This window comes from Athene cunicularia (assembly GCF_003259725.1).
Source record: "Athene cunicularia isolate RWA chromosome 5 unlocalized genomic scaffold, athCun1 chr5_part1, whole genome shotgun sequence".
NCBI lineage: Eukaryota > Metazoa > Chordata > Aves > Strigiformes > Strigidae > Athene > Athene cunicularia.
In genome coordinates this window covers 16675687-16703367 of record NW_020799101.1, presented here as the reverse complement: position 1 = coordinate 16703367, position 27681 = coordinate 16675687, and the positions used below count along the sequence as shown (strand labels likewise).

Genomic DNA, 27681 nt, shown 5'->3' with positions numbered 1-27681 from the left:
CTCATATCAGGTTAAAAGAAACATTTGAAGGTTGGTATTTCTTCTGCAGGGGAGATCGCGCCTCCGAATGTGGCAACAAACACACTTATACTCCTGACTTAAGACTTCCAGCTTCATGGAAGTCTCTCCTTTCCCCTGCCATCCCCATCTGTGCTACCCGGGGAAGGACAGCACCGCCAGGGGCATGGGGCATGGCACTGGGGATCCTGCATCATGGCCAGTGCCCCTCTGCTTGGCAGTGAGGCTGGGAGCCACAACCCCATGGCTCCTTCCACCTGAGCTCCTGTTTATCCTCAGCCCTCATCATAGGGATACCCCTGGTTTCTCAACCCAAGTGACCTTGCATGTAGCCAGGCTTGTCACCCAGCACTGCCAGTCCCAGTGGCCATGGGCAGAAGCAGACCAAGCTAACCTCCCATACTAAAAAGGGAGGCTGAGCTTTGCTGCAGCTGCCAGATTAAACACACCCTTTTTTTCTTAAATTTTGCATTTGTATTTCACTGTAATCTGGAATGATTAGAAAGTTTTTCTCCTGTGACCAGAGGAAGACGACTTCATGAGGAAAAATTCATACGAGATCTGCCTGCTTGGGAAGACTGCCGAGTCAGCCAGTCTCCCCTGACTGATGCTGGTGAGCTACATGGGATGGCATCACCCTCACTGCCCAGCATAACCAGCTGAGCTCATTGCAAGTGTATCTCTTCCCCACTACTGTATGAGGAACTCAGGATATATTTTGAGAATATATGAAAAATAAATCCCTCTAGTATATATTGCTAAAGCTTTTGTTAAAGTTTTGGATGTTATACAAATATTAAGTCATGCTACATTTTTACCCGTGGCCAAATGCATTACATTAGTTAAACAGTTATCTCCCTTGTTTTGAAGCCAGCTATTTCAACACACTAGGTAGTCTGGTAATCTCTTAGCTGCATCGTTTAGCAGGCAAATAGCTTCTCTGTGTTAAAAAACATAGCAAACCCAGGGATATAAAATAATGGATAGAACTAGATCAAGCTGTAACACAAGTACTTAAAATTCATATATTCAGATTGCCTGGAGAGTGATCACAAACACTACCAGAATCTCATGCTGATCTCCTGCAACCAGTAACCCTCACAACCAGATTCACACCTGGCCTGCCACAAGCTGTCCTTAAAAATGCTGGCTGTCATCAATGCCCCAGCGCCAACAAAACTGTATGTTTCAACATCAGTTCTGATTAGAGGCTGGGTGCTCTGGGAGTGGTGATTCTGACACACGTGAAAGAGCACACAAGGGTTTTGTCACAGCAACTTCTGTGTAGCTATCAAAGACAGTCGCAGTTATTTACAGCTAGGGGGACCTGTTTTTAAATAGTTTTTCCATGTGACCATGAAGAAAGCAACCTAATAGAGTTTTTAGCTGTGATTTTTACCTTCTCTGGGTGAGCTGCTGTCAGTGAGGAGGTATGCTGATGCCTTCCACTAATCTGTAGCCGACTGGCTCAGTTAGTGAAGATAAGACAGAATAAATAATGATGAAATATTATTTCTTATGGGTATCCAGGGGGGAAAAAAAAAAAAAAAAGTGCTTTTGGTCAAGTTGCTAAATATCTAGTGACTGAATAACAGAGTATCAGTATATCAGATAAGATAAGGAGGCAAAGAAAAAGAAGTCATACTCTTGTACTGCCTTCCTCAGCTTCCAGACTAATGAAGCAATTTGAAAGACTGTCTGTCCATGGGACACGTCTCCTCTGACCACCTCAACAGAGTGGAGAGGAGCCTGTTAGCCCTGGAGTAGTCACCCAGAAGGTCTCTGGGCAGGTCACCCAGGTGGGCAGGGGCTCACTGAAATTACCAATTTTTTGGCATCAAAGTAACAGAGTAGGTGGCTTGAATTCCTACCATTCCTACCAAATTCCTATTATGGTGAAAAAAACCCCATGCCTTGTATGCAAAGATCATAATTTATCAGTAGTATATTTAAAATCTTAACAGTCTTACCCACAAAGTTTTAGTCTGGTTATAATACTAAGACTTGCAGTTCAGATTATGTATCATTAAAAATTAATATACATGAAGTTTTTAGCATCTTCCCCATTCTCCAGTATATTCACCCTTTCTCTGCCCCACTGGTTCCTCAGGTCAATGTCTTCAGCCCTAAGGCCCTAAGGGAAGGGCACAGCAGGACAGCCACGTCCTGCATCCTTGCCAGGAGGAGTACAAGGGTGGTGGGTGCAAACTCTGTGCTCTGGGGTCTGCTTGGAGTCATTTTTATACATTTGTTTGCATACTCTACCCCTTGCTCTTCCTTCATTGGCTCACAGATCCACATTACACCTGAGTTTACTACCTGTACTGTGTTTTACATACACTGGGTACTCAATCTTTGTTCTCCTAGCTATCCCCCAAACTGGTTTTACCCAGCTCTCAAAGCTGCAGTTCTTTGATGACCAGCAACTGAGTACTGATGAGTTCTTCATAGCCCTGAGGCCTCCAGTGTCATCCTGTTCCTGTACTCTCAAGTCCCCTGCTATCCTCTCACTGTGCCTGTACTCCTTCATGTTTCATTCTAGGGCCATAGACGCTCCGCTCTATGCAGAAAAACTACTTATTCTTACTATCTCCTAGTTGTAGAAATATCTATATCTATATATGTATCAATATGTAAATGTATACCATACAATCATATAAAGCTAAGGAAAAATTTGAACAAATTAGGTAATAGCACCTGATTATTGGATAATTATTGTTATAAACAAAGAAGCTAAAGCAAAACCCCAGTGTACAGTACAAGTCCAAGCAAAGCCTGACAAGTGTGGAGACCCAAGACCCGTGCTGTTTGTTTAACACAAAGCAGGTAGCTGTGTTACAAGCAGCAACACTGCTGTATTTGCAAGGCTAAAGGTTATGCTGACCCATATCTTTCTTCATGCTGAACAAGAGCTATCATGTTACGCTTGCCTGAAGTGTAAATGGGGAGTTTCTTCATTGACTTCTCTTTATAGGGGGTCTGAAGGACAAGGCGTGGAAAGTGAGGGGAGTTTCAGTTCCCTTCCTCCAGGTACAGCCTTGGACAATGGTGAGAAAAGATCAAAACATACCCCAAACACCCTCTTCCAGAAACAGTGTGTAAGCCGAGGAGTCTGTTCCAATCTTGGGATGTGGTACTTGGGGTGCTTGGAGGCTGCTGAGCTACAGCTGACGACATTGGCCCTGGTGCAGTCAATGAAACAGGGCTTTCTGCCTGGCCAGGGGGTGAGCAGGTCCCCCAGACCTGGGATCAGCACAAGCACAGCTGTGAATCCCATCCTCATGTTCATTAGCTGTGTCAATGGCTAATGAACCTTGATAGTTAATTGCTCCAGAGATGTACCTCTGACTCGTTTATATCCACACATTGCCCATCTCACCAAATGGGGTCAGTGGCCTCAAGCCCTGCCTTTCTGCCCAGCCTTCCCTGCTCAGCCGTGAGTATCCTTGAGGTGGTCTGTGGGAGGCAAAGAGCCCTGTTGCCTCCTGCACTGGAGTTCCTGGGAAGGAGGAGACCAGGACTTGCTGGTGAAGCTGGCAGAGTCCACCTCCTGCATGAACAAACGGCACCAGCAGGTGGGAGGGATGAAATGTTAGCCTACAGGAGGGAGAGTGGGATGCTGTGAAAAAGATCTGGTGTGGAGAGGAAATGCAAAGAGCAAGCGTAATAGAGAAAATCTGTTTGGTGTTGCTCGCAGCAACAAGAGCAGGATTAGGAGAGTAGGACTTGGTGGATGGGGGGAGAGATGAGAATGGGCCATATAATGAACCGTGCAGTGCAGCACAGACGTAGGCAGTGAGCAAGCTGTCTGATGCTCTTTTGTGCTAAGTGTGGTGCCTGCCTCTTCTTCAATGCTGTCTCTGGCAAATCCTGCAGTGGAAAATCACAGCACGATGTCAATACACCAGGAGCTATTGCCTGATGAAGTAAGTCTGGCAGACAGCACCCGGACGCTGATCATGACATTGGCAGGAAATCCCCCGTGGGAACAGCAGACACCCCTCATCACCACCACTCTGTCTTCCCATGGCTGGCACACAGGTACCACGTCACCCACTGTCCCTGCAACCTCTCCAACACATTTTACCAACACAGAGAGATCATAGGAGATGCAATGAGAGAATGTTATGGTTTAACCCCAGTCAGCAACTAAGCTCCGCCCAGTCACTTGCTCACTCCCGCCCTGGTGGGATGAGGGAGGGAATTGGAAGGGTAAAAGTGAGAAAACTCGTGGGCTGAGATAAAGACAGTTTAATAGATAAAGCAAAAGCTGCGTGCGCAAGCAAAGCAAAACAAAGAATTCATTCAACACTTCCCATCAGCAGGCAAATGTTCAGTCATCTCCAGGAAACTGGGGCTTCATCACACGTAATGGTTACTTGGGAAGACAAATGCCATCACTCTGAACATCCCCCCCCTCCATCTTCTTCCCCCAGTTTTATACGCTGAGCATGACACCACATGGTCTGGGATATCCCTTTGGTCAGCTGGGTTCAGCTGTCCCGGCTGTGTCCCCTCCCAACCTCTTGTGTTCCCCCAGCCTGCTTGCTGGTGGGTGGGGTGGGGAGCAGAAGAAGCCTTGACTCTGTGTCAGCACTGCTCAGCAATGACAAAAACATCCCTGTATTATCCACACCGTTTTCAGCACAAATCCAAAACATAACCCCATACTAGCTACTATGAAGAAAATTAGCTCTAGCCCAGCCCAAACCAGCATGGAGAGGAAGCACAAGCTTTGGAGTGCCAGTTCTGTGTGACAGCATGTCTGCCCCTGCTCCTCCTTCCTACAACCCTGTGGGCTCATTTTCCTGGAATATGAAGGAAAACAGAATTCCCACATCCTGTTTCTGAAGAGGGCATGCATCTGTGAGATCACCAAGGTATTGAGGGTGGGAAAGAAAGGAGTCTCCTTCCCAAAATATGGATTAACAGACTGCAATAGCTGATTTAGCTGATGTGAGGAATTCTCTTGATCTTCAAATCTCTTCCAGAACCACATGGGAACAACTTTCTTCTTACTATGCCGTATTTATATGTAATATAAATATTATAATTATATTTAATATAAACACACATTAATAGATCCATATATTGTACAAATATATAATTTTATATATATATGTTTATATATAATTATAAATATATAATACCTCCATCCACTTCAAAATAGTTTACAAGGCAGTGAGCAATATTTAGTCTTGCTGCTCCCACAGGATACTGAGACCTCTGTTTCTTCCACATTTCTTGATGTAAACTGAGGATCAATAAAATCAATTATGTCAGTTTTTCAACTGGTGCAAATTGGTGTGGCTCTAGAGAATTCAATACATAGCTAAGGATGTCACCTATTTGAGCTCTGTCATCCCTAAAAATTTTACTGTTGCTTTGCTGCATGCCTATTCTTTAACAGCAGTTAACAGTATGAGTGATAATGGATAAGACTGACCTGATAGATGCTGCACCATGCAGTCGTATTTCAGGAAGACAAGAAACCTGCACAGTCAGATAGGATGCCTTATGAATTATTACTGTGTGGACGTCGGGCCACAAAGCCACCCAAACAGATGGAGGTGAGTGCAGGAAGGAGCCAGGAAGACGATGCACATGCATCTCTCTTACTGGGAGTCCTGCCACCAATGTTTGTGAGTTCATGTAGTTGTCTATAGAGAGACTTGTCAAAAAGCACCATGTATGATGAGAGTTAACAACATTTTTTTACTAGGAACACAGAGCTGAAAGAGGGATTTCCTTTTGACTGTGAACGGGGAGACTGTGCTTTGCACCAGACTGATAAAATCACATTTGCTCTTAATTTCACAGAGAGCACACAAGACCTGGCTGAGGCTGTGTTAGCTTCCCAAACCGTTTTGACTGTTCCCAGTGTGATTCCTGATGCCATGACACCATTTCATCTCCTGTCAAAACCCACAAATGTAGGGAATAAAGGTGTTCTTTCTGGTACCTGTTGCCAAAGCAGGTCATTTGAAAGCAGTTACCAGTCAGCTCTCAAACTGCCCTATGTCCTCCCTGGGTGCCTGCCACCCCCCCCCGGGGTCAGGTCATCTACTTATTGGGTGCTCCCTACCTACTTTTTTGGCTGTAAAAGGACAGCACTTGATAAAGCCTCATTATATATTTTCCACAAATCTCAACTGGCAGTATGCTTGTGTAATTGTCATCCAAATACCTCACCTGCCCATCCAGCTGCATCCTCCTTCTGACCACTGATGGATATATGTGTGAGAAGTCAGCTACTCTTGCGAGCTATCTAAGTCTGTCAATTTGGCAATAAGTAGCTGAAAGTCTTCGGGTTCAAGAGTGGATTTGATCCCCCTGTTCTGTTTTGAGCTGTTAAGAAACTTAGGAAGATTTGCTGCTAGATTAGTACTAAAAATGATGAAAGGTTTCTGGTGGAGAAAGCACATTTCTTTCCTCTGCTGGACAGCTTTTCACATTCTCAGTGCTGTCTCCATTAGATGCTTCAGTTTCCTGTCACCCTGCATTGTTGATCCAACTCTTCCCATCTCTTGTTTACTTAGTTATGGTAAATTACAGCCACTTCTTTGTTTGCAAGAGTGTTAATAATTTTATCTGTTATTCTGGCTGACAACCACCTATTAAGCTGGAGTCATCCATTGTAATACAAATGTCTCTCTCTCTGAATGCTGGCAAATCTTAGGTCTTCCTTTGGCTTTCAGTCAAGTAAAAAAGACATTCTTTGCTAGCTGAATTTAAAACATTTTCCTTTCTTCCTCTTAAGCAAGCATCATGGTCTATATCAGTATTTTTCTGATAATGGCATAGAATGAAAGCTGTTGCTAAAAAAGAACCATATACTAAGATGGTACAAATGGAAATAAATCACATCATGCAGTTTCACATCTTCTTTAATCAGTAATAACAAACAGAATTCATACGTCACTTCAGCTAGTGATAGTCGGGTTAACTATTTTTCCTATGAAGAGTGTACTGTTCGTATCTCTATCGAAAATCAGCATGAGGAAGGGATGGTTGAATTCAATGGTTGGAGGAAGAGACACTGTCACTATTTCAGCAGCAGTTGTTGCTGCTGCCTCAGTACCTCTCTCATCAACATCCAGAGAGGCCTTATGAACAACCTAGGAAGAAAGAAAACAGTCATTCTGGGCAAAGAACAGCCACCTGAGAGATGAGTCAGACACCTTTTAAAGCAGTCTTGGTTTTGAGAATCCACTGAGAAGTGAGTAGAGGCAGCAGAGACGTGAGCTGTGTTGTTGTAGTCATGGCTGCTTTAAATGAGGACCACGATGAAGTTACAGAAATGTCCTCAAAATAAAAACCTCCCAGACCATTTTTCCTGTCCCAAAAACTGAATGAAGGATGGAAGCTCCACATTTAAGAGTTTGTCTGCAACTCTGAAACTGAGTCTCCAGGGTGGGAGGACAAGCTGTGGTGTGGGTGGGAGAGTTAGCATCTCCCCTTGAGGGCCCAGGACTTCATGTTCCTCTCATGTTCCAGATACCACCCAAGAAATCTTGGCCAATACCAGGCTTGAAAGAAACAGCTGTGCAGCAAACTAATCTGATCTCCAGCATCACTGAGGGCCAAACTCCTCTTGTAAGCTTGCAGGCTGAGACCAGGGTGAGCCTAGCTGCAGGCAAGCTGTATTTAGCTGGTGTTTCTGTGTACTACCTCAGAGGGGTTTTCCTGCAAGTTTGTGAAAGAAAGGAGACAGCCAACAGCCACGGACTTACTTTAGAAACCTTCAGCTCTGGGGTGCCGGTGATGCCAGAGAGATCTGCCTGGTCGGTGAAAACATCCACAATTCCCATCTTGCTAAGGGTGTTTGTTATTTCATAGCTCCCAGAAATAGAAAATTTGGGGAAGTAGAGGCTCATCAAGCTGTTAGGTAGAAGAGAAACATAGAATGTGGTGAGAAGGATTTTTCACTGGGGTAAATGGTGGTGAGAAAGCTGTGTAATTCCCATGAGCATCAAATCCCAAGGGATTGGACCCCGAGTGTACAATGAGCGCTAATTCAATTGCTCAACTGCTGGTGTTTCTCGTGGTGATACAAGCACTATCATTCATCACCATCATCATCATCATATCTATCCGGTGTTTTGCTTCAGCAAATCTTTGAGCACTCTGCAAAGGAGGACAATAATGAGAGCCCCTCTTTACAGCCAGAGAAGATGAGGTGCAGAGGTGATAGCCCATGTCATCCAAACAGGTGGAGACCTCCTGAAGTGGGGCACAGAGTCTGCTTGGAGAGAAGTGTGGCAAACTTCAAAGCAAAGCAGTGATTCTGGCATAACTGTGGCATTTGGCACAGCTCCAGGAAAGGTCTGTGCCCTGCTGCCTGCACCTTTTGACACATTATCCTCTAATAGTGTTCCTCCCGTGGGCTGGCCGTGATTGAGCTTGCCTTTGACTGTGAGCTATCTGTAGGCAGCTCTTGATTGGAATGCTTTCTGCTGAATTGCTCTTCATGCACTGTCTAGAGATCCTTGGAGCCTCCAAGTCACCCACTGCAGTGATTACTCTTTAGGTAGCTCAGGTCTTTTGCTGTCTCACCCAGAAACAGCTTGGGTTGAATAGCAAAACAGACAGGATCCAAATCTCACTGCTGTAGCCTTCATGTGATGCTGCCCTGTGCACTAGAAAACGATGGAACCAAGTGTATTAGTGCTGGCATCAACATAACAGTAGAACTGAAATTGCCATTTGGTTATCACAACCTCTCCCATGAAGAACTTATTCCTATGTTGATCTTCAAGGAATTTGCACCGAGAATTAATTTAGATAAGGATTTTCCTACTTTTGCAGCTGATAATGATACAGTTTTATTTTTCATATTTGAGATATCATGCTATTAGCTCATATTCAATTTGCTACCCATTATGTTTTTATTAACTGTGCTGGCATTTCTATAATGATGCACCAAGAATCATGGGTGTGAACTGCACAGCCTTATTAGTTGTGAATCAGGGCAGAGCTTGGTAAATTAGGCATGCATTAACTTGATATTACTCATCTGCTGGTCCTAAGGTCTGTCCTCCCAGACAAACAAGGTTGTAAAATGTGTTGGCTTATGTTAGTGTCAATGGTAGGAGCTAACAAAACCTCATTAGATTTTTATAGTTTCAAAAGTAAAATGCCAGAAAATCAGGACACCCCAATTAATTACTAGCCTGTTCTAACAACCATTGTGTGCTGCAATGATTCTTGTAAGGAAGATATTTGTGTAGGACATATTATGTATATATGCATTGCTACAAACTGTTTAAGTTATGGTTTATTTAAGGTTTAGACATATGTCTGAGTCACGATGTGTCAGTGACATATGAGAGGTAAAACACATTAGTTGAAACCTCAGTATAGGAGATTTGTCTTAGAATTACCACTTTCCCACTCAGTCAATGGACTGTTTTAGAAACACCAATATAGGCTTGTTATTTGGGACTTTTGGAAGTCCATCAGGATGGTCTCTGTTCTGATGGGGGGAGCAGCAAGTCACTCAGGCATCGACAAAGTAGTTAAATACAAACCAGCCACAAGATTTTTACAGCTAGGGTGCACAAGCCAAAAATAACCCACTCAGTTCCCAGAATCAGCAAGTTCACAATCTTTGCATTCCCAAAAAAGAAAAAAGGCTATAAATCTAGGTGCTGCTGCAGCTGACTGGCAGAAGATTACCTCTGGAAGAGATGGTCTGACCATTTCTGGATGGTTTCCTTGACCAGAGTTTGCTCTAACTGGTTCATTTTCCCTTTTGCTGGCAGAACCAGAAATGCAGTAGCACTCCCATTATAGTGAAGCCGTACCACAGTGCATGACAGCTCCTCATCAAAATAGAAGTCGAATATACCCGTCTGGTGCATCATAGGGACTTTCACAGTAGTTTCAGCATCCACAAAGAACTCTCTTTCTTCGGTATGCTCTGGTTTAAAAGGTTTTTCCCAGTTGCCTGATACAGAGAAGGAGAATGCAGCTGAATATCCCATATCCCATCCCATCATAAATTGAATTTTATGTACCTAGCAATAATATTCACCTATTCATCCATTTGTTAAATTCAGAATTTTCAAACGTAACATTTTAAAATGTGTTTCACAGTAAGGCAAGAATCTTTTACCTGGTCAAAAGGGTGCATTAGTTTCCAAATTCACTTTATTTTTCAGATGCTGGTAGTGTACTAATTAGGCTTTTTCTTCTTACCTACCAGTACTTTTCTGTCCAGGTGATTTAAGTGGCTTTTCTGTAAGTTGCCATTTAAGGGTTTACCTGACATCATCTGTCTACTCACATACTTTATTCATTTAATTTCTATTTACTTTAATCATAAGCCTCATTTCGTAGATAAAATTAATGTAGGATCTTATATCTGAGTGCTGCTGTGTCAGGCTTAAGAGCACATCTAACCCACATCAGAAATGCACTGTGGTTCCACTTTGTTCCTTAAAATGTCCTCCCCCGTTCATCACTAGCTTGTTCCATATATAAATACGTTTGTGTGTATACATAAAGGAGTCTGATAGGAAAAAAAAAGGAGTATGTAGTAAATTAGGCCATTGAATCATGCAAACTTTTAAAGAGGGGCGTTACAAGGATTAGGTCATGCATGAGTCTCAGCACCTTCACTGAAAATTAGAACACAGGGCAATCAGAGTTATAGCTAAGCGAGCTCAGGCTGCACGGGAGGCTGCGGCTTGGAGCAGAGCTCTCATGACTGCCACAAAGAAAACCAAGCCTACGTGGCCCCGGCAGCCTCTCTTGGCTGAGCAGGGTCCTGCCACCTCTCCACCACCTCTCATATGCCATTCTGGGCTCTTCTGGCCCAGTAAAGATCATTTGAAATTTTCCCCCAGAGAAATTTCCAAATGAGGTACCTGACATTAGATCTGTTGGTAAGAATGAATAACATGAATGCAAATCCTAGAGGACTTACTTTTAAAGAAAACAAAGCTAGCCAGAAGCATTACAGTTTGTGGATCCATGTCCTTGACCAATTTAGTAATTTTCCCATGTGTTTTCCTCTCTACATAATCATTGATCTGCTTCTCAGCCTCTGTGGGATTGTTGAAGTCAGTGGTAAAAGCTTCCAGCTGATACAGAGCTTTGGCATCATCCAAAAACGTTTTCTGAGGTTTCAGCTTCTCTGTTAGAAAGATGGCATTCCCCATGGTGAGCTGGACCCCATTCTCAGGATGGCTCAGCATGTGGTAGAGGTTGTGGAAGCCTTCATGTATCTCTTTCTCCTGAATCTCTGTAAGGTTAAAGGTGAGTCCTTCCAGGATCTGAGTCCGAGTTGTTGATCTAGCCCCTAGGGCTAGCATTGCAAATGCAGTGGAGATGCTTACAGGAGAAAAGAAAATGTTCTTATTAGGTGCCTCCAGTGTAACTTCTTTAAAAAATTGAAATGCAAAGTCAGCATTGTTTGGCACTAGTTTGAGGCAAGCGATTGCTTCACCTCTGTGATTCATGTGGAGTTTAGGTTCATTTGGATCGTGTCCATTGTGGTGGTTGGGTGGGAGCTGACCATGGGCAACAGCATGAAGCCCAGCCAGTAGCAAACTTATGCAGAATGTGGTCTTCATCTTCTTGTATTAAAATCCTGTTGAAAAAGGGAGAAGCTATTACTAAGGTAAGTAAATTAATTAAGTAGAAATAGTTATTCTGTCATTCCCACTGAATAAGGAATTTTATCTCTTTCTTTTGTCCTCTGTTTCAATGTTCTCCAACTCTTGCCAGATATATTTTTATTTTCCCAGGCCTCTTGTCAAATCTCTAACTCTTTCTGCTACCCTCCCCCTAAGTACCTGCAAAAGCAAAATTTAGCATGGATTAGCTGAATACACAGCACCCTCAGCAGGCCAGAGAATGGATCATATCCCATCGGAAAACAACATGGCTAATCACTGAAGGGCTGCAATACCACTGTGCTTTTGACATTAATGATCTAAGACAATTACTGGAAAGCGCATCATGGAAGAAGTCTGGATGGTTTGTGAGTAAAGGGAGAAAGAGGAAATAAATGCAAGTGGGCAGCAATCAGTAGCCACATGTAAACAGAATTTGAGCAAACAGGCATGAATGAGATCTTTAAATAAACTTTGGTCAGATTGAAAAGGCATCCTATTTCAGGAGAGGACAAATGGTGATGGCTGTTTTTCAGCAGCAAACTGAATATAAAGCCCTATGTCTCTAAGGAACAGGTGTTCTGGTTTGTTTTGTTTTGTTTTGGTTTTTTTCTGAATAAAAATGATGTAATGCTTTGAATAAGAACCTGAAGTAATGTGTTGTGTCTTAATAGACAAACTAAACCATTGGAATGGGTTAATTTTCAGCACAGCAGAGAACTCAATGTCATTAACAAAAACAAGGCCTTATTTTTATCAGATGCTCTACTGGTCAAAGGGTGAGATATTTATCAACCTGTTACACTTGGCTGTGGTAGCCACATTCCTTTACAGAGCTGACACTGTATAAGCTCTTACAAAGGGACCTTGGAAATGTGGATATGAATGTCCCAGTGGGCCTCATTTCTGAGAAGGGATCTAGGACAAAGAAACAGTGAGAGAGTTGCAAAGAATTTGGGGAGAAAATGAGCCAGATTTACTAAAACTTGTGTAAGGAGAGGCATATTAAACCAACTGCACCTTTCTGTTCTGGCATGATTCAACTTGAGAGACTATTGTCAGAAAGTGCTATTCTCACGGCCATGCTTTCTCCATAACATCAGAGGGAGCAACTAATGTTAGTAGTTGAATATCCAGTTACACTTAGACCTGCACAAGAACAACAAAATATTTTTGAGCTGTAATCAAATATTCAAACATTTATGTGTTTGATAAAAGTATTTATAGAAAGCAGGCTTATTTACAGTAACACCCACTGGGTTACTGACAGTGGAAGAACCATAAGGGATCTTGGTAACTACATTTTCAACTACTGTACACAGTAGGTTTGAATTATAGGTTGGCCTCCTCTGATTTTGACATTTATATGATACTTCTCAATATATCTAGCTACTTGTAAGTCATCATAAGATTTCTAGTTCTGAATATTTAGAACTCTTATCAGTGAGCCAATATATTAGTCAGACTCTGAAAAGAAATCAACTCCCAAACAGAAGCATCAGAGCTAAGCCTATTTCTATTTCCATATAGCCAGCAGGCCGATTCAGAAGCTACCTCTGGATAAATTATTCACTGAGAACTATTCACTCAGCTGCAGTCATCATTTATTAAGAATAACATGAATACCAAAGAACGAAACATTTCATTTTAAACATAAGTCACCAACTGTTCCCTATCTCATCACATTTAATATTTATTACAAAGCACAGCAGTTAGACGGACTTTTCTATATACACAGTGAACTGCCAATTTCTATTTATTTGGAATACAAAGCAGACATGGAATTTAACTGACCTGGCCTCAAATTTATGGCTAATGGATATACCTTGATTGTGCTGCAAGCCTTGTATAAAATACTGGTTAGTTTTCTGAAGGTTTTTTTCCTATCCTGCTATGTTTGCCCTATTTAGTTATGACATGATTGCATTTCGTGGTAAATTTATGTACTTTCATGGAATTAATTTTATTTTATTACAGCTTTGTATCCACAGATAATTAAATACAATCTGAATCATTCATCTGTTACTCACTACTGGCCAATCACAAGCAGTTAAGACTCAAGAGTCAGCCTTCACAAAAATCTTGATAATGGTTGATTTTAAAATCATAAGATTATAAAAGACCCAGCAGCTGCAGTATGTAGAGATCTTTTTTGTTGTTTAGGCCTTGAAGATACAAGTGGCCCACTCCATTAGGTCCTTCTTTGAAATGTAAAGGTACTTTTATAATTGAATTTGCATCCTGTAAACCTTTTGAATATGATTGGGGATTGTTACTTCATACTTGATATTTACTATTCCTTTTGATATTATTGTGGCTTCCAGGTTAGCAAGTGATCAGCCAGTGATAATAGAGATCCTTTCAGTATGAATGAGAACATGCAGATTGTCATATGGTCTTAATGACTGAGAGATTTTCCTACCAAGCATAGTTGCTAACAGTTTATTAAAGAATGAAGAGTCGAGAACCTGTGCTAAAAAGCCCTTAGGGAATTCCCTATCTGAAGGGGCTAATTTTGCAGGAAGCTTCCTATCTTAAGACCTTTACTCATATAATCTCCAGAAAAATAGTTTGTTCATAAACATATAAACAAAAGTGAAAAGCTCTTCAATTCTAATTCCAAACCTACATTGAGTTCTTGAATAGCCTGGGAGGAAACTCATTTACCTATCTGCCTCTTCTTTCTGTCTATGGTATGCAATGACAATAAATTTCTGATATTCAAGAAAAGATTGCTTTCATAAAGAGCTTTAAATCAAACTAGACAAAGGTACAGGAGCATGCCAACACCTGGAGGACCGTGTTCCTTTAAACAATTTATCTGTAATAGACCTGGTGATAACACTTGTGAATATATTACCTCATCCTTATCACACAATCTTCCCTACCATGCAACCCAGAATTGCAGTACTTATTTTGGACAATATATACTAGAAAGAAAATGGAGACAAATGGGATTAGCTGAAGTTGCCCTAGAATAATTCCACCAGAACACCTGAAAATGAGCCGGACTAAATTTTCTGAATGACAGAACTTGTTTCTTCGTGGATATAGATTATTTGTCCACTTTAGGGATGACTTTTATTTCCATGATTTGGAGAGACAATTCTGAAGACAATTTTCTGCCATTAGAGTCCCATGTCATAGTCCAGGAGATGAATATTCATCCCATGCTACTCCCATTAGGGGTCCTCACTGATATAATCTCATTTCAGACAACATGAAAATTTGAACTGCTTAAAAACATATGCAGGCACAAAATAGAAAAGCTCTTTGCTCACCAGATGGTGCTGCTTCCCTCCTGATTGCTGCTACATGAGGAAAGCTGAGAAATACATTTTGCCAAAAGCTGCATTGTGGGGACACGAGGCACATCAAGATGCCCCCTCCCTCACCCGTGGTGTCTGCTGAACTAACCTCATCTACTCAAGGTCATATCCAAAAAAAAAAAAAAAAAAAAAAAAAAAAAAAAAAAAAAAAAAAAAAAAAAAAAAAAAAAATCACCCAAGCAGACAAAAAAAGTCACAAATTGCTTGACAAGTTACATAAGTGTGTGAGAAAATGACCTCAGAAGCCTACTGTCCAGGACCACTTATTCACAGGAGCATTTCAAACTCACATGTGCTTTCCTGGCTCTCCAGAAATCTCTCTGCATACCTCATTGTATGTGCTTGGACACACTTGGGGGCTTTTCCAAGCTGATTAGCTAGACATTTACTTCTCTTGTAATTCAGAGTTTTGATGTCTCTGTAGCTGAAGCCCCTGAGAAGATTGCAAGCACATGTCAAGGGCATTGGATTCTGCAAAGAATCCAACCAGTGTGACTATTTCTTTAAAAGTAATTATTTTTGCATTAGAAACATGGAATCCAAGTTTACACTGTCCTTTAGAAATGTATATGACTGTTCACAGAGCTGTTCCCAGTGTCTATCTTCTGTAAGTTTAGCACTGGAGAATGCCAACCGGGAAGTGCACCCTCCAAGAGTAGCATCACACACTTCCAGGTTTCCTTTTACTTGGAAACAAGTGAAGATGAGCTCTCACTCCTCTACCAGGACACCATCAGTATTTGCTGTTGAACCTGAGTTACTGCATATACTCAGAGATGAAGCATCACTGAGGCCAGAGGGCAAAAAAAGAAGATAGAAAAGAACCAGTGCAATGGTTAGGCAGTCAGGTAGGACAGAGGAGATTTTCTTCTCTCTGCAAAGCAGCAGCAGTCCCAAGAACAGATCAGACCATGTTCCCAGTTTCTACTTTCCAGTGTGTACCTGACCACTTCCCGGTCTCTGGCTCCATGGACATGTTGGCCTCACTGTGATCTTAATTGCCCTGAGCATGTGGAAAACACCATTTTCTCTCCTTCCCTCTCAATGATCCTGTAATATGATGATTAGAGCAATAAGGAGATGTCTCATCTAAAAGAGAAGCAGACCTTAGATATCCCATTCCCTAAGCAAAGATATTTCTTGTAGATCTTAAATATAAAATTCAGCAGAATCACTTAGAAAGAATCACTAATACGTTTTTTATAAAAAGCTCTAAGCACCCATCCTCAGGCTTTTAATGGAGCAGAGCCTATTTCCTCTAGCAGCAATTACATCTGGAAAAGACTCACTTTTAGGTGTTTAGAATTTGCTGGCTCCAGAGATCACATTGCTTCCCTGCAAGGCAACTAGACACCCCACTCTGGCTTTTAGATTCTTACTCCTCCTGCCAGCCACCTGACAATGTGCAGGCAACTCCATGCCTAAATTGTGATCTCTATGTCTTTTATATCCGGCTGACCCAATAAAAACCTCTTTATCCCTGGAACAATTGCTAAGACGGATTTCATTATAAGAAACAACCCTATGAAAGATTTAAAATCAACTGTATGAAACAAGAGGATACGCTTTTGAAGTCTCTATAGGAAAGAAAAAAATCACTACTTACAGCAGCTTCCAAGGATCCTGCTGTCTTTGCTAGGACTACCCTGCAGCTCCGTCTCTTATTTATACTGTTAAATAGCATTATGAAAGAAAAGTGTCCTCTAGAAAACATTAACCAGGGCAGACAAGTGTTATTACTTTTGGAATGGTGCAGAGTAAACAGTGAAGACAATTTTTTGGGAGAGGCACCTGATTTTTGCTGTATATGCATGGCCAAACCCTGCCTTTGCTTGCAACAGTCATTAGAGTCCTCCTGCATTTCTGCAGATCCTCCTGCTGGGAATCCAGCCCCTCAACTCTAGCAAATACTTCACATGCATCATTAACTTCTGTAAACTGCAGGAATTCATACAGTAGAAGTACTGAAATGAATAAATTAAAACCATACATAATACTGACAAGAACCTAAGGAAAATACAGCTGGGTGCATGCTGTAGCCAGATCTCATCTTAGTATTTTGTGCAGGGATGTTTTGCTTCCTCTACACCAGACTTTTAATAGTTTTTATTTGGCATATTTATTTTAAATAATCCACCATTTCTTAATTATCTGCATAGCCATTAATAAGGGCCAAATTCTGGGACATCACTAGTAAACTTAAGTCATAGTAGTGATGTTTGTAGTGACTGAGGGTTGTTATAGGGATGGCTACATGATGGAGAGATGGACATTGAGGAGCCCATGGCACCTAGCACACCCCAGCCAGACTGGTGTCACCCAGTACCTCATGCAGCACTCGACAGAAGGACAGTGTTGCTCTGTTCTTCGTGAGTGTGGGCTGACACAAGGTGAAGACACTGCTGAAATGCAGGCGAGGAAGTATCAGGCCAGTACACCACAACATGCTTCCACACAGAGGTGGACACGTGGTTGGGCCACCTGTGAATTACATGACTCCCCCTTAAAGCCAAACTCCATCCAGGAGGTTGTGCTCCTGCGGCACCCATGGAGGGGCAATCACAGGGGATGTGCTAATGTGGGTATAACTGAGCGACTGGAAAAAGCTCACAGGTCACTTCCCAGCTGAACACTTTCCACCCAGGAAGAGCATCACCTTGGGAGGTAGGGGACTGCAGGAGAAAAGGTGCTATACTTCACAGAATCATAGAATCATTTGGGCTGGAGAAGACACTAGTGCCACATCTCAATGTCTTGAATACCTCCAGGGATAGTGACTCCACCACTTCCCTGAGCAGCCTGTTCCAATGCTTGACAAGAAATTTTTCCTAATATCCAATCTAATCATCCCCCTGTGCAATCTGAGGCCTTTTCCGCTCATCCTATCTATTGTTACTTGGGAAAGAGATCGACACCCACCTTGCTACAACCTCTTTTCAGGTAGTTGTAGCAAGCAATAAGGTCTCCTCCCCTCAGCCTCCTCTTCCCCAGACTAAACAACTTCACTTCCCTCAGCTGTTCTGCTTCAAATCTTTTCTGTCCTGGCTTCTCTCTTTCCTCTGCAGGTGCCTTTCACCCATGCAAAGGTAAGCAGAGCAGCTCAGAATGAGTTTTGATCCAGGATGCTAGAACATGTGTTTGAATTGCTTACCAGCTGGTAAAACAGCATCTGGGCACATGCAGCCTGTTTCTCTTTAAAGTAACAAATGAAAACTGCCTCTGAAGTTACAGAGCCTTACCCAGAACATGTGCAGACTGAAGACAAATAATACATGCACCAAGAGACAGATAATTACACAATTAAAGAAAAAGTGCAGCTATGAGTAAAGTTACTGACAAAAGTGAAGAAAACAACAATTGAATTAACATGACTTTGTTTAAGAACAGTTTAGTCTTGCAATTCAAAGTGCCTTTTACCTGCTGACACTTCTATGGGAGTGCAGAGGGAAAATGAATTAAATAAAATCTAATTCATATCAATCTGCAATGTTATATGCAATGTGATACTTGATTTCTTCTCCCTCATGTATACAACAGTTTAATCCGATTATGTAAATTATCCTGAAATATGCAAAGACTGTTTCAATATTTGATAGCAGAATATGTTGCATATGAACCTGCAGCTCGCTTTTTGTACAGGCAGCAGGCTTATGTAGACACTTCTCTGATATTTTGAAAGAGCTCATTACCAACAATGCTGTTAAGAATCCTTCTATTTGCTCCTCTTGGACTGGAATATTAGGTGTCTTATTACTTTGAACCCCATGTTACTTTGGGTTTTTTGAAATTATTATTATTATCATAGCAAGATCTTAATAGTACTATTTCATTTTAAGTAAATTGATCACATTAACAAGAGTCATCCAGCATGAATTCCTTTTGAAACAGGCTGGCTGTATTCCAAAAATAATTAGTTATTTAAATTAGAAGAACTGAATACTTGCTTCTCTGGCAGAGAAACACTTTTATCTTTTTTAAATATATAGCTAATTACCCTGAAAGCCATTTTAAAACACGATGGGTTGTTGTTGTTCTGATGATGCCCTCTGGAGTACAGAGAGCACACGAGTCCCTCCTACGATGCTGAGATTAAATATCAGCATGGATCTGGTGAAGGCTGTGTCTTTCTCTCCACTGCCAGGCTATGTTTGATTTGTGCAGCACTGTCTCTTGCTGTGTTTCAGGGGGAAATGTGCTCATAGTTACATGAACAGTTCAGAAGTGACCTGATGGAACAAGTTACCCACAGCATCAATACAGGTCAGGTACAACTGTGTCAAGTGTCTACTGCAGTCCTTCCAAGTGAAGATATGACAGACTTTCACTGTTAAGTTGCTTCTTCCTTGATTTCATGCTGTACACAGGTCTTGTCCCACAGTAGGTCCAGGCTTACCCCTCTCACTCAGATGTTAATTCCAGCCCCAAGAAGGGAATGCAGCCATAGCACTGTCCCCCAAGCCATTGCAGTAAGTCCCTACTCTTGCATCAGTTTCTTTCTGCAATGAGTAAAGACCCTCTGGGTCCCAAGGAGACTCCTATTTTCCATCACTTCCAAAATCTGGATTTGAATCTGCTTCCTCCTCTTCTCAGGCTGTGGTTTCACAATTGCTTTAACCTGTCCAAAGTGCAGCATGCCACTGGCAGAGGTGTCTCATCTTCCTGCATCCCTGCCATCTCTTCAGGATGGTCAGGGGGCTGGAGCCCAGGACAAGTAAGGAGAGGCTGGAAGACCTGGGCTTGTTCAGTCTGGAGAAGAGAAAGAAAGGGAGAGGCTGTACCTGCTGTCCTCCCCTACATAATGGGTTAGATTTGAGAGAAGATGGAGCCAGAGGTACACAGTGGTTGTGTGCAAGGCAGGGGATGCAAGCTGCAGCAAGGTAAATACAGATGAGATATAAGGAAAGTAATGTTCACAGGGAGGTGAAATGCAAAGGCACAGCACCATGTGAGCCTATGAAATTGCCATCCTTGGAGGCATCCAAAACCTGGCTGGACATGGCCCTGAGCAACCTGAGCTAGATTCCAGGCTGGTGATGCTGTGAGCAGATGGTGGGATTGGATGACCTCCAAAGGTGCCTTCCAAGTTAAATTGTTCTACTTTTCTAATAAACATGACTTGAAACCATGCTCTCAGGAGTCCCTGCTTCCACCTGCACTTAAGGTTTGCACCTCACCTTGCAGAGAAACCTCCCTCTGCTTCTCATTGCATGTCTCCAGAGGCTTTTCCCTGAAACACTCAGCCCCCTGGGAAGGTGTCATCTCCCTTGTCCTCTGGCATGCCCCAGCAGAGCCAGCACAAGGCAAGAAGAAAGCCTCCCTCCTGGCTGCCCAGACGCAGGCTCTGCCAGAGTGTGGCACACAGTATGCACACTGGGAACAAATAAATCTGGTGGACCATCTGCTGTGCTCCCAGCACACCACAGCCGTGGCAGGCGGCATGCACCCCTCCGTGATGTCACCTGGGCTCAGGCTTGCAACACTGTACAGGTATGTGCTTTTCTCCTCAGAGAGCTTGAAGGTTTCCAGCACTGATCATGATCTCAGTAGAGATCCATGTAGTTGCCTTGATTTCTCTAGACCTGCCTGTAATTAAGACCTGCTAATGATATGCTTTTTAAAAGCCTATGTGAGAGGGGAGAAGGAAAATGGTGAACCTTGGAACAGGCGAACTTGAATGGGCTATTTCAAAATTAGAGGTAAGTTGCTGCCAAAGAAACGCTTGATACTGTCATTTTCCTTCACATATCTCCATTAAGATGATAATTTTTCAGATGTTTCCTTAATGGGGTGTTCAAGCAGTTGAGATTTAACTCTTTTTTCCTCCCTAGAGATGCAAGAAGCATGACTGTGGGTGTCTCAACAGGTCTTGATTCTTTGTTGCCTAAGCTCAGGACAAAATAAAGCATCTCCAAAGATGAATTTGCATGCTTGTGGTGTGGAGAGCTGTCTCTGATTATTGACAAAGTCTGATAGCACAGAAGAATGGAGTTTGGAAAATGTTCAAATATTTCGTACACTTATATTTTTTATTATCTGAGTAGACTGATGTTCTACTTTCTTGTGCCATGAATAAACAACATATGAGCGGGTCTGAGAACAAATGTTGACAGTTCTCTACTTTTTTTCTGTGCAAATTTCATTCCTCTTTGTGTCTGTTTTCAATTGTTTCCTCTGGAGAACCATAGGGAAGAGGAAGATTCAGTGAACCTGTTGCTTCTGTGCTCTTAAAATTATGTGATCTGAGCATACTCAGATCTTTATTTTCATAACGACTGGTTCTTTCACCAAAGAAAAGTCATAGGTTTCTGCAGGTTTAAAAATACCTGCACACCTCTTGCCCTGCACTGTGAGACAGATAATCCCTAAGAGATTTAAACACTGGAAGCTGCCCAGGGGATACCAACTTCTACACATGTCCTATGGAAACATGTTCTTCTTTCAAATTCCTCCTTAAAAAGCACATCACCTCTGCCAAGATGCCTTTCAATCTCTCTGAAATGGCTAGAAAATTAGACACTGGCCACTTACAGACATACCCAGAAGACTGAAAGCTAGTTTATTATTTAGCTTGATTTTGAACTTTGTAAGTCTACGATCACCGGCGTGTTAGGCTGATTGTTCCAGCATTTGTATTGTCATCTCTTCCTCCCGAATCTTATTTTTTATTCCATACACCATTTGTAGTGTTCTTGTTCTTAGACACCTCAGGTGGTATGGTATACTGCAGATGAGGAAATCTGGGACTCTTGGATGGGTTGTCACATGCCAGGTGCCTCAGCAGGACACATTAACTGTAAAGTCCTACAGTTAGGAAATGCCAGGACGAAGGTGGCTGTGTTGTGCTTCTTGGCCAGAGATGGGACTGCTGGAGTCTTGCTTCACTGACACTGATTTGATGTTACATTTCTCCAGAGGCAAAACTGAAGCCCCCACTGTTCCTATACCCGGCTGTCACATCCTGCCCTGGGCTGCACTCTGCCTCCTCCTCTTCTTATACCTGGTGTCTTTATATCAGTGGTAGTTAAAATATTGAATCAGCCTACACCCAGAGCACACCCCTGAGAAAGACCAATTTCTCCTTAAAGCTGGGTCACTAAAATCTTTGAAAATGTTTTCCAATCTTGCACCAATCTTGTAGTGCATATTTCTGTACCTTATGTAAGAATATGTCATGTAAAACAATAACGTCTTACTAAACCTAAATATAACCTAGCTATTGCTTAGCTAAGCTGTACTTTAGCTCAACTATTTCCTAATGACAAGGCTTGTTACTCTGCCATTGGAGGGGATTAAGTTGGTCTGATGTGGTTTGTTTTTGACAAAACCATTTTCATTTTGTCATCCTGCTTTTTTTCTTGCTATTTATCATCTTGTTTTCTAGATGTTTTACTAATATTTCCAACATTTTTCCAAGATCTGGAGTTAGGCTGAGTGGCCTATAATTCCCTAACTCTTCTCTTTTTTTTAAGAAAAATACTTTTAATCCTTTTCCAATGCTCTGAAAATTTTGCTTTTTTTTTTTTTTTTTTTTTTTTTTTTTTTTTAAGGCTTCTCTCTCCCTTTGCAGGGGCTGGGGGGGACTTGGGGAGCTCAGAGGGACTTTAGGGTATCCGTAACTCAGATGGGGAGCTGAGGAAAACTGTATATGGAGGGAGATGTGTGTGAGGGTGATTCCCACATACAGACTTTTCCTTTCAACTTTCACAAACTACTGCTTGAGTAGGAATTATGCGCAAGCATAAAGACAAAGTCGTGTCTGTTTATGTAGAACTCATTATAATCAATGCTGGCAGTGTTAATCCCTCCAACTGAAGGCTTTTAATTAGTAACAGATTAACCACTATGGAAATACACCTTAATAGCCACTTTCTGTTGTTGATGTGAACATGGTTTACTGACCCGCTGTAATCAATGAATCAAAGGTAAACAGAATGCATTGCCAAGTATAGAGTTTTCTGGAGGATTTACTGTTTCCTCCAGATTGAGAGTGCTGCTAGTTGGCCTTTCAACAGAGGGAGGCATAGGATGATCAGCTCTACTGAAGGGGGAACCAATCCTTCTCCTGCATGTATGTGAGGATCTCCTGCAGCAATTGTCCCACTAGATTGATGACAGCCTTAGGAACAGGTTGCAATGAAATAATGAGGAGTAATCCTCACCTTTTGAATGTGAGACATGGGTTTATGATGAAGTACTTGTAGATATGGACTGTTTTTAAGAGCATTTTAAGAACATTGTCCATGAACAGACAAATCATGGATGATTTGCACTGAGCTAACAGGACTGTTTTTGCACTCTTGGCACAAGAAAGTACCTCCCAGTACTGTTGTGCACCATAGGTAGGTCCAAGCAGGCTAGCAGGCCTGTTCCATACATTGTTTTCCCAACAGACGGATAACTTAGGTATAGTGGTTCACTCCAAAAAAAAAAAAAAAAAAAAAAAAAAAAAAAAAAAACAAAATAGAACAAATCTGTTTGGCAGATGTCTGTCCTTGATCTAATCCAAGTAATCCATGAGATGGCGCTCTGGATTGTGTGGGCACAGAACAGCAGTTGTCTTCTTGAGCTAAGTTTAGGGTTGGGGTGGGAGCCAGTGGTGATACTCGCACCAAGCAGGCACAGAGAGTGGTCACAGTTGTCCCTGGAGTGTATGAAGGTTCTTAGCTAGGAATGATGCATTACTATCTTATTTTTCATCAAAACAAGAAGGAATTACCTGGGTCTGGGCTGATGAAATGTCTTGTAGGTAGGCAGACCCTTCCTAAAGTATATATGGGACATACACAGATGTATGTCCAGGCATTGCTCAACTGCTTGGAATAGCACAGTTTTACTTCCCAGAAATTCCCAACAAGCATGGGTTTCTTTGATGGTACTTTGGTCCAATTCATTTTCCTGAGCAGGTCCATTTGCTCATGCCAATTGGATAATCTTGGGCTACACAAACATTTGCCATTGCTTAGAAAAAGAAACCTATTATACAATAAAGATTAAAGCATTTAAGTCACTATATTGTTTAAAATATTCTAGAATACTTTGCATGAACGTAGACAAAAGTCTTTATTCATGATCACTAAAAGTTGCTGTTTGTATTGATAAGGAGACTGGTGGCAATATCTGGGACTTGCATGCATAATTAGGGTAACCAAGTGAAGATTTTGCCACAAGCTTAGTTCCACTTCCTTGTATTTATGACATGCTTAAGCCAGTATCAGCTTACACACACTACATAGTCACCCATCTGATCTGGAAATGCTGTGCAGTGAAAGCTATTAGTCCCCTACCCTCAACTTCAAGAATAAAATATGCTGTGACTATCTGTTAAACTCACAGAAAAGTGTGGAAATACACATGGGAGAGAATGGGGAGAAAACAGAGTTCAGTCTGAAAGAAGTGTGAATAGTTTCAGTGAAATTTATCATGAAAATGATTCAATATGAACATTTATTGAAAACATAAATAACAATCATATAATCATACAGTACCAGGTTGGAAGGTACCTCAAGGATCATCTGGTCCAACCTGTCTTGGCAAAAGCACGGTCTAGACAAGATGGCCCAGCACCCTGTCCAGCTGAATAATAAAAGTGTGGAATGTTGGGAAATCCACCACTTCCCTGGGGAGATTCTTCCAGTTGCTGATTGCTCTCACTGTGAAAAATTTTCCTCTTGTGTCCCATCAGAACATCCCCAGGAGTAACTGGTACCCATTACCCTTCGTCTTTTCCATGTGACTCCTTGTAAGAAGGGAATCTCCATCTTCTCTGTAGCCACCCTTTAAATACTGGAACTTGGTGGTAAGGTCTCCCCTAAGCCTTCTCTTCTCAAGGCTGAACAAGCCCAGATCTCTCAGCCTTTCCTGACATGGCAGGCTTCCCAGTCCTTTGATCACCTTTGTGGCCCTTCTCTGGACCCTCTCCAGCCTGTCCACATCTTTTTGTATAGCAGGGAACAAATTGGAGCATAATATTCCAGGTGTGGCCTGGCAAGCGCCAAGTAGAGTGGGATAATGACTTCTTTATCTCTGCTGGTGATGCCCTTGTTGATGCAACCCAGCATCCTGTTGGCTTGCTTTGCCACAGCAGCACACTGTTCACTCATGTTGAGCTTGTTGTCCACCAGGACCCCCAGATCCCTTTCTACAGAGCTGCTCCCCAGCTGGGTAGATCCCAGCCTGTGCTACTCTCCTGGATTATGTTTTCCCAGGTGCATGACTTTGTACTTGTCCTTGCTTAACTTTGTAAGGTTCTTGCTAGACCACTCTTCCAGCCTATCCAGGTCTTCCTGCACAGTGGCTCTCCCTTCCAAAGTGCCCACTTCCCCACTCAGTTTGGTATCAGCAGCAAAATTCATCAGGGTACACTTGATCCCATCATTCAGATCACATACAAAGATATTAAAAAGCATTGGGCCCAATATTGATCCCTGGGGGACCACACTTGTGACAGGTTGCCAGTATAAAACTTTTCCCATTACATAAGTGGTAAATAAAAAAGAGAAATCTCTCTGGGAAGGAGGTGAACTGGGTGATCTCTAGCATTCAATAAGAGGAAACACAGATTTTCAAAACTGTTTTTGCCAGATTATTTAGTCTTAATCTTTTTTCTTTAACAAGCACAGAATTAATATAGAGCTATTTTACTAGTTCATGCTGAAGACCCACTGTCTCCACTAGACTCATTTCAGGGGAGTTTCCTTCTGGAACAGGTGTCTCTCAGCACTGAGCAGACATGCTGGGAAGTCCTGGAAGGCATCGTCCTATCCAGCTTCACCCAGAGGGGAGCCAGCTCCCACCTCAGAGCTCTGTTGACCTTGGAGCGTGTTATTTCTGCCCTAAAGTTGTCCCACATTTCTGACTGCTTTTGTCTAGTTTTTTGCTTAGTCCTCCAGTCAAGGTAAAAGTAAACTATGGTGCATAATTCAGGGCTTTATCACCATCTAAAATATCCATGGAGAAAGGAACAGCTGAAAGGTTACTTGTGAAATTGTTTTTCTCTGTGACTCAAAATTTCTTCTGGCAGATTGTCTTCTGCCCCTCTCTTCATTTGTGCTTCATCAGCTGGGGTGAAAAACTCGCTGATATTTCCCAGGGAGGATAACCACAGAAGAAGGCCCAGCAGCCGATGACCCGATCACCTTCGCCCAGGGTATTCATAAATACATTGTTCTCCTGGAGATAATTCATTTTTTGGTGATCTGCAAGAAAATCCTCTTCCTCAGGGAGTTCACTAAAGCTTTTCTCCAGTTGGCTTCTAGCAATTGAAGATAGAAGATAAAAGCTTGTGTTTTCAATGTTTAAATGTTTGTCTCAATCTCCAAAGCGAACAAAATGTCAGTTTTTCACACATTTCTCTCTAGAATGAAAACTGAAAGAAGAGTCAGGAAATGTATATTTTGTGTCAGCAGCGTCTACTGAAAAAAGCCAGAACAGGAAATTGAGTTTTGCTTTGCACAGACCAAGGAAGTCTTCATTTCAGTGTGAGCTGTTCACGGCTCAGTGAGGAGCCCTGACTCCCCATCCATGTTTTGGCTAGTCTGCAGTGCATCTTGATGCACGGAGATAACCCAGCCTCAGGAAGGGCCAAGGGAATCTGCTCCACCCTGGCAGTGGAGTGCAAGGGGTGCAAGAGGTCCTGTGGGTACCACAGCTCACAGGATGCACTGTACTTGGTCAAATGGATGCAGAAACATGCTTCCAGCTGATACCAAAGAAAACATTTTGTTCTGATTTTCCTGGGTGAAATCTCTACCAGTTTACACTCGTAGCCATTAAAGATATACATTTTGATGTAATTATATTGGGTTTGCTGAAAAGATTGCTTCAACTTAAATCTTTTTTACTTGTCTACTGGTATTTTTAGCTGCATCTGGACTACATGTGGAGATTGTACTTTTATATTTGGGAGGGTTACGCAAGCTCGAATGTTGGTTTTCTGTTGGGGCTTCTCCACTGTGGAATGTTTTCTGCAGAATCAGAAATAATGGGACATTCTAAAAAACATGAAGCAGGTACAGTTTATAATGATCTTCTTTACAATGTTTAAACAATATTTTGCCATTAACTTTGTATTTGTTCTACATTCTTCCTTCTCACCAGAAGTACTGACTGGAACATTTGTAGTTATTTGTAGTACATGTTAAATACTGTATAAAACTACATGTATAGCATATAACAATATAATTCTAATTCTATTTGATGTGTGCAATACAGCTCTAAAATCTCCATGGTGACCATGAATTATGAATTCTTTTGGGAAGTCCCTGGTGATAATCCCCTGCTGGGTCTTGTGCAAGTATCTGACAGTGAAATGCCCATGCACTCTTCAATAGCTCTTCAGTGAATTTCTCAACAATTTTAAAACAGTATAATTATGCCTTTACAAGTTTCTTACAACATTGTTTGCACTAAAAACTAAAAGCCCCTAAAACTTGGGAAAAACTTTCTTGCCTCAAGCATCTTTAGGCAAATGTGAAAATTTTTAGAGTTGAGATTGACGTTAGGATTAGAGATTTGACACTCTTCAGGCTTTTCCAAGGCTTTTTGGTAGATTACTAGTATTGCTAGCATCAGTAGAGCTCAGAACCATATACCCATCATATTTATACTTGTATGTTTGCAAATTAAGATCTTTTAGACGTACCTTTAATACTACTGCTGCTGCAATTGATAGAACAAATTTGGCCAATATATCTAATTTCTATTTGCTTTCCTAC

The 27681-nt window shown here is 41.9% G+C and overlaps 1 protein-coding gene across 1 annotated transcript; it reads right to left on the bottom strand.

Moving 5' to 3' along the window:
• Positions 1-6894: 6894 nt before the first annotated feature.
• Positions 6895-16601, bottom strand: LOC113480671 (alpha-1-antiproteinase 2-like). The gene is made up of 6 exons (XM_026849682.1): positions 16575-16601; positions 15656-15755; positions 10949-11614; positions 9697-9967; positions 7752-7899; positions 6895-7136 (listed from the first exon to the last, which is right to left on the bottom strand). Exons 3-6 carry the CDS (start codon positions 11595-11597, stop codon positions 6942-6944), a joined length of 1263 nt encoding a protein of 420 aa, XP_026705483.1. The 5' UTR covers positions 11598-11614; positions 15656-15755; positions 16575-16601; the 3' UTR covers positions 6895-6941.
• Between the last annotated feature and the right edge of the window lie 11080 nt (positions 16602-27681).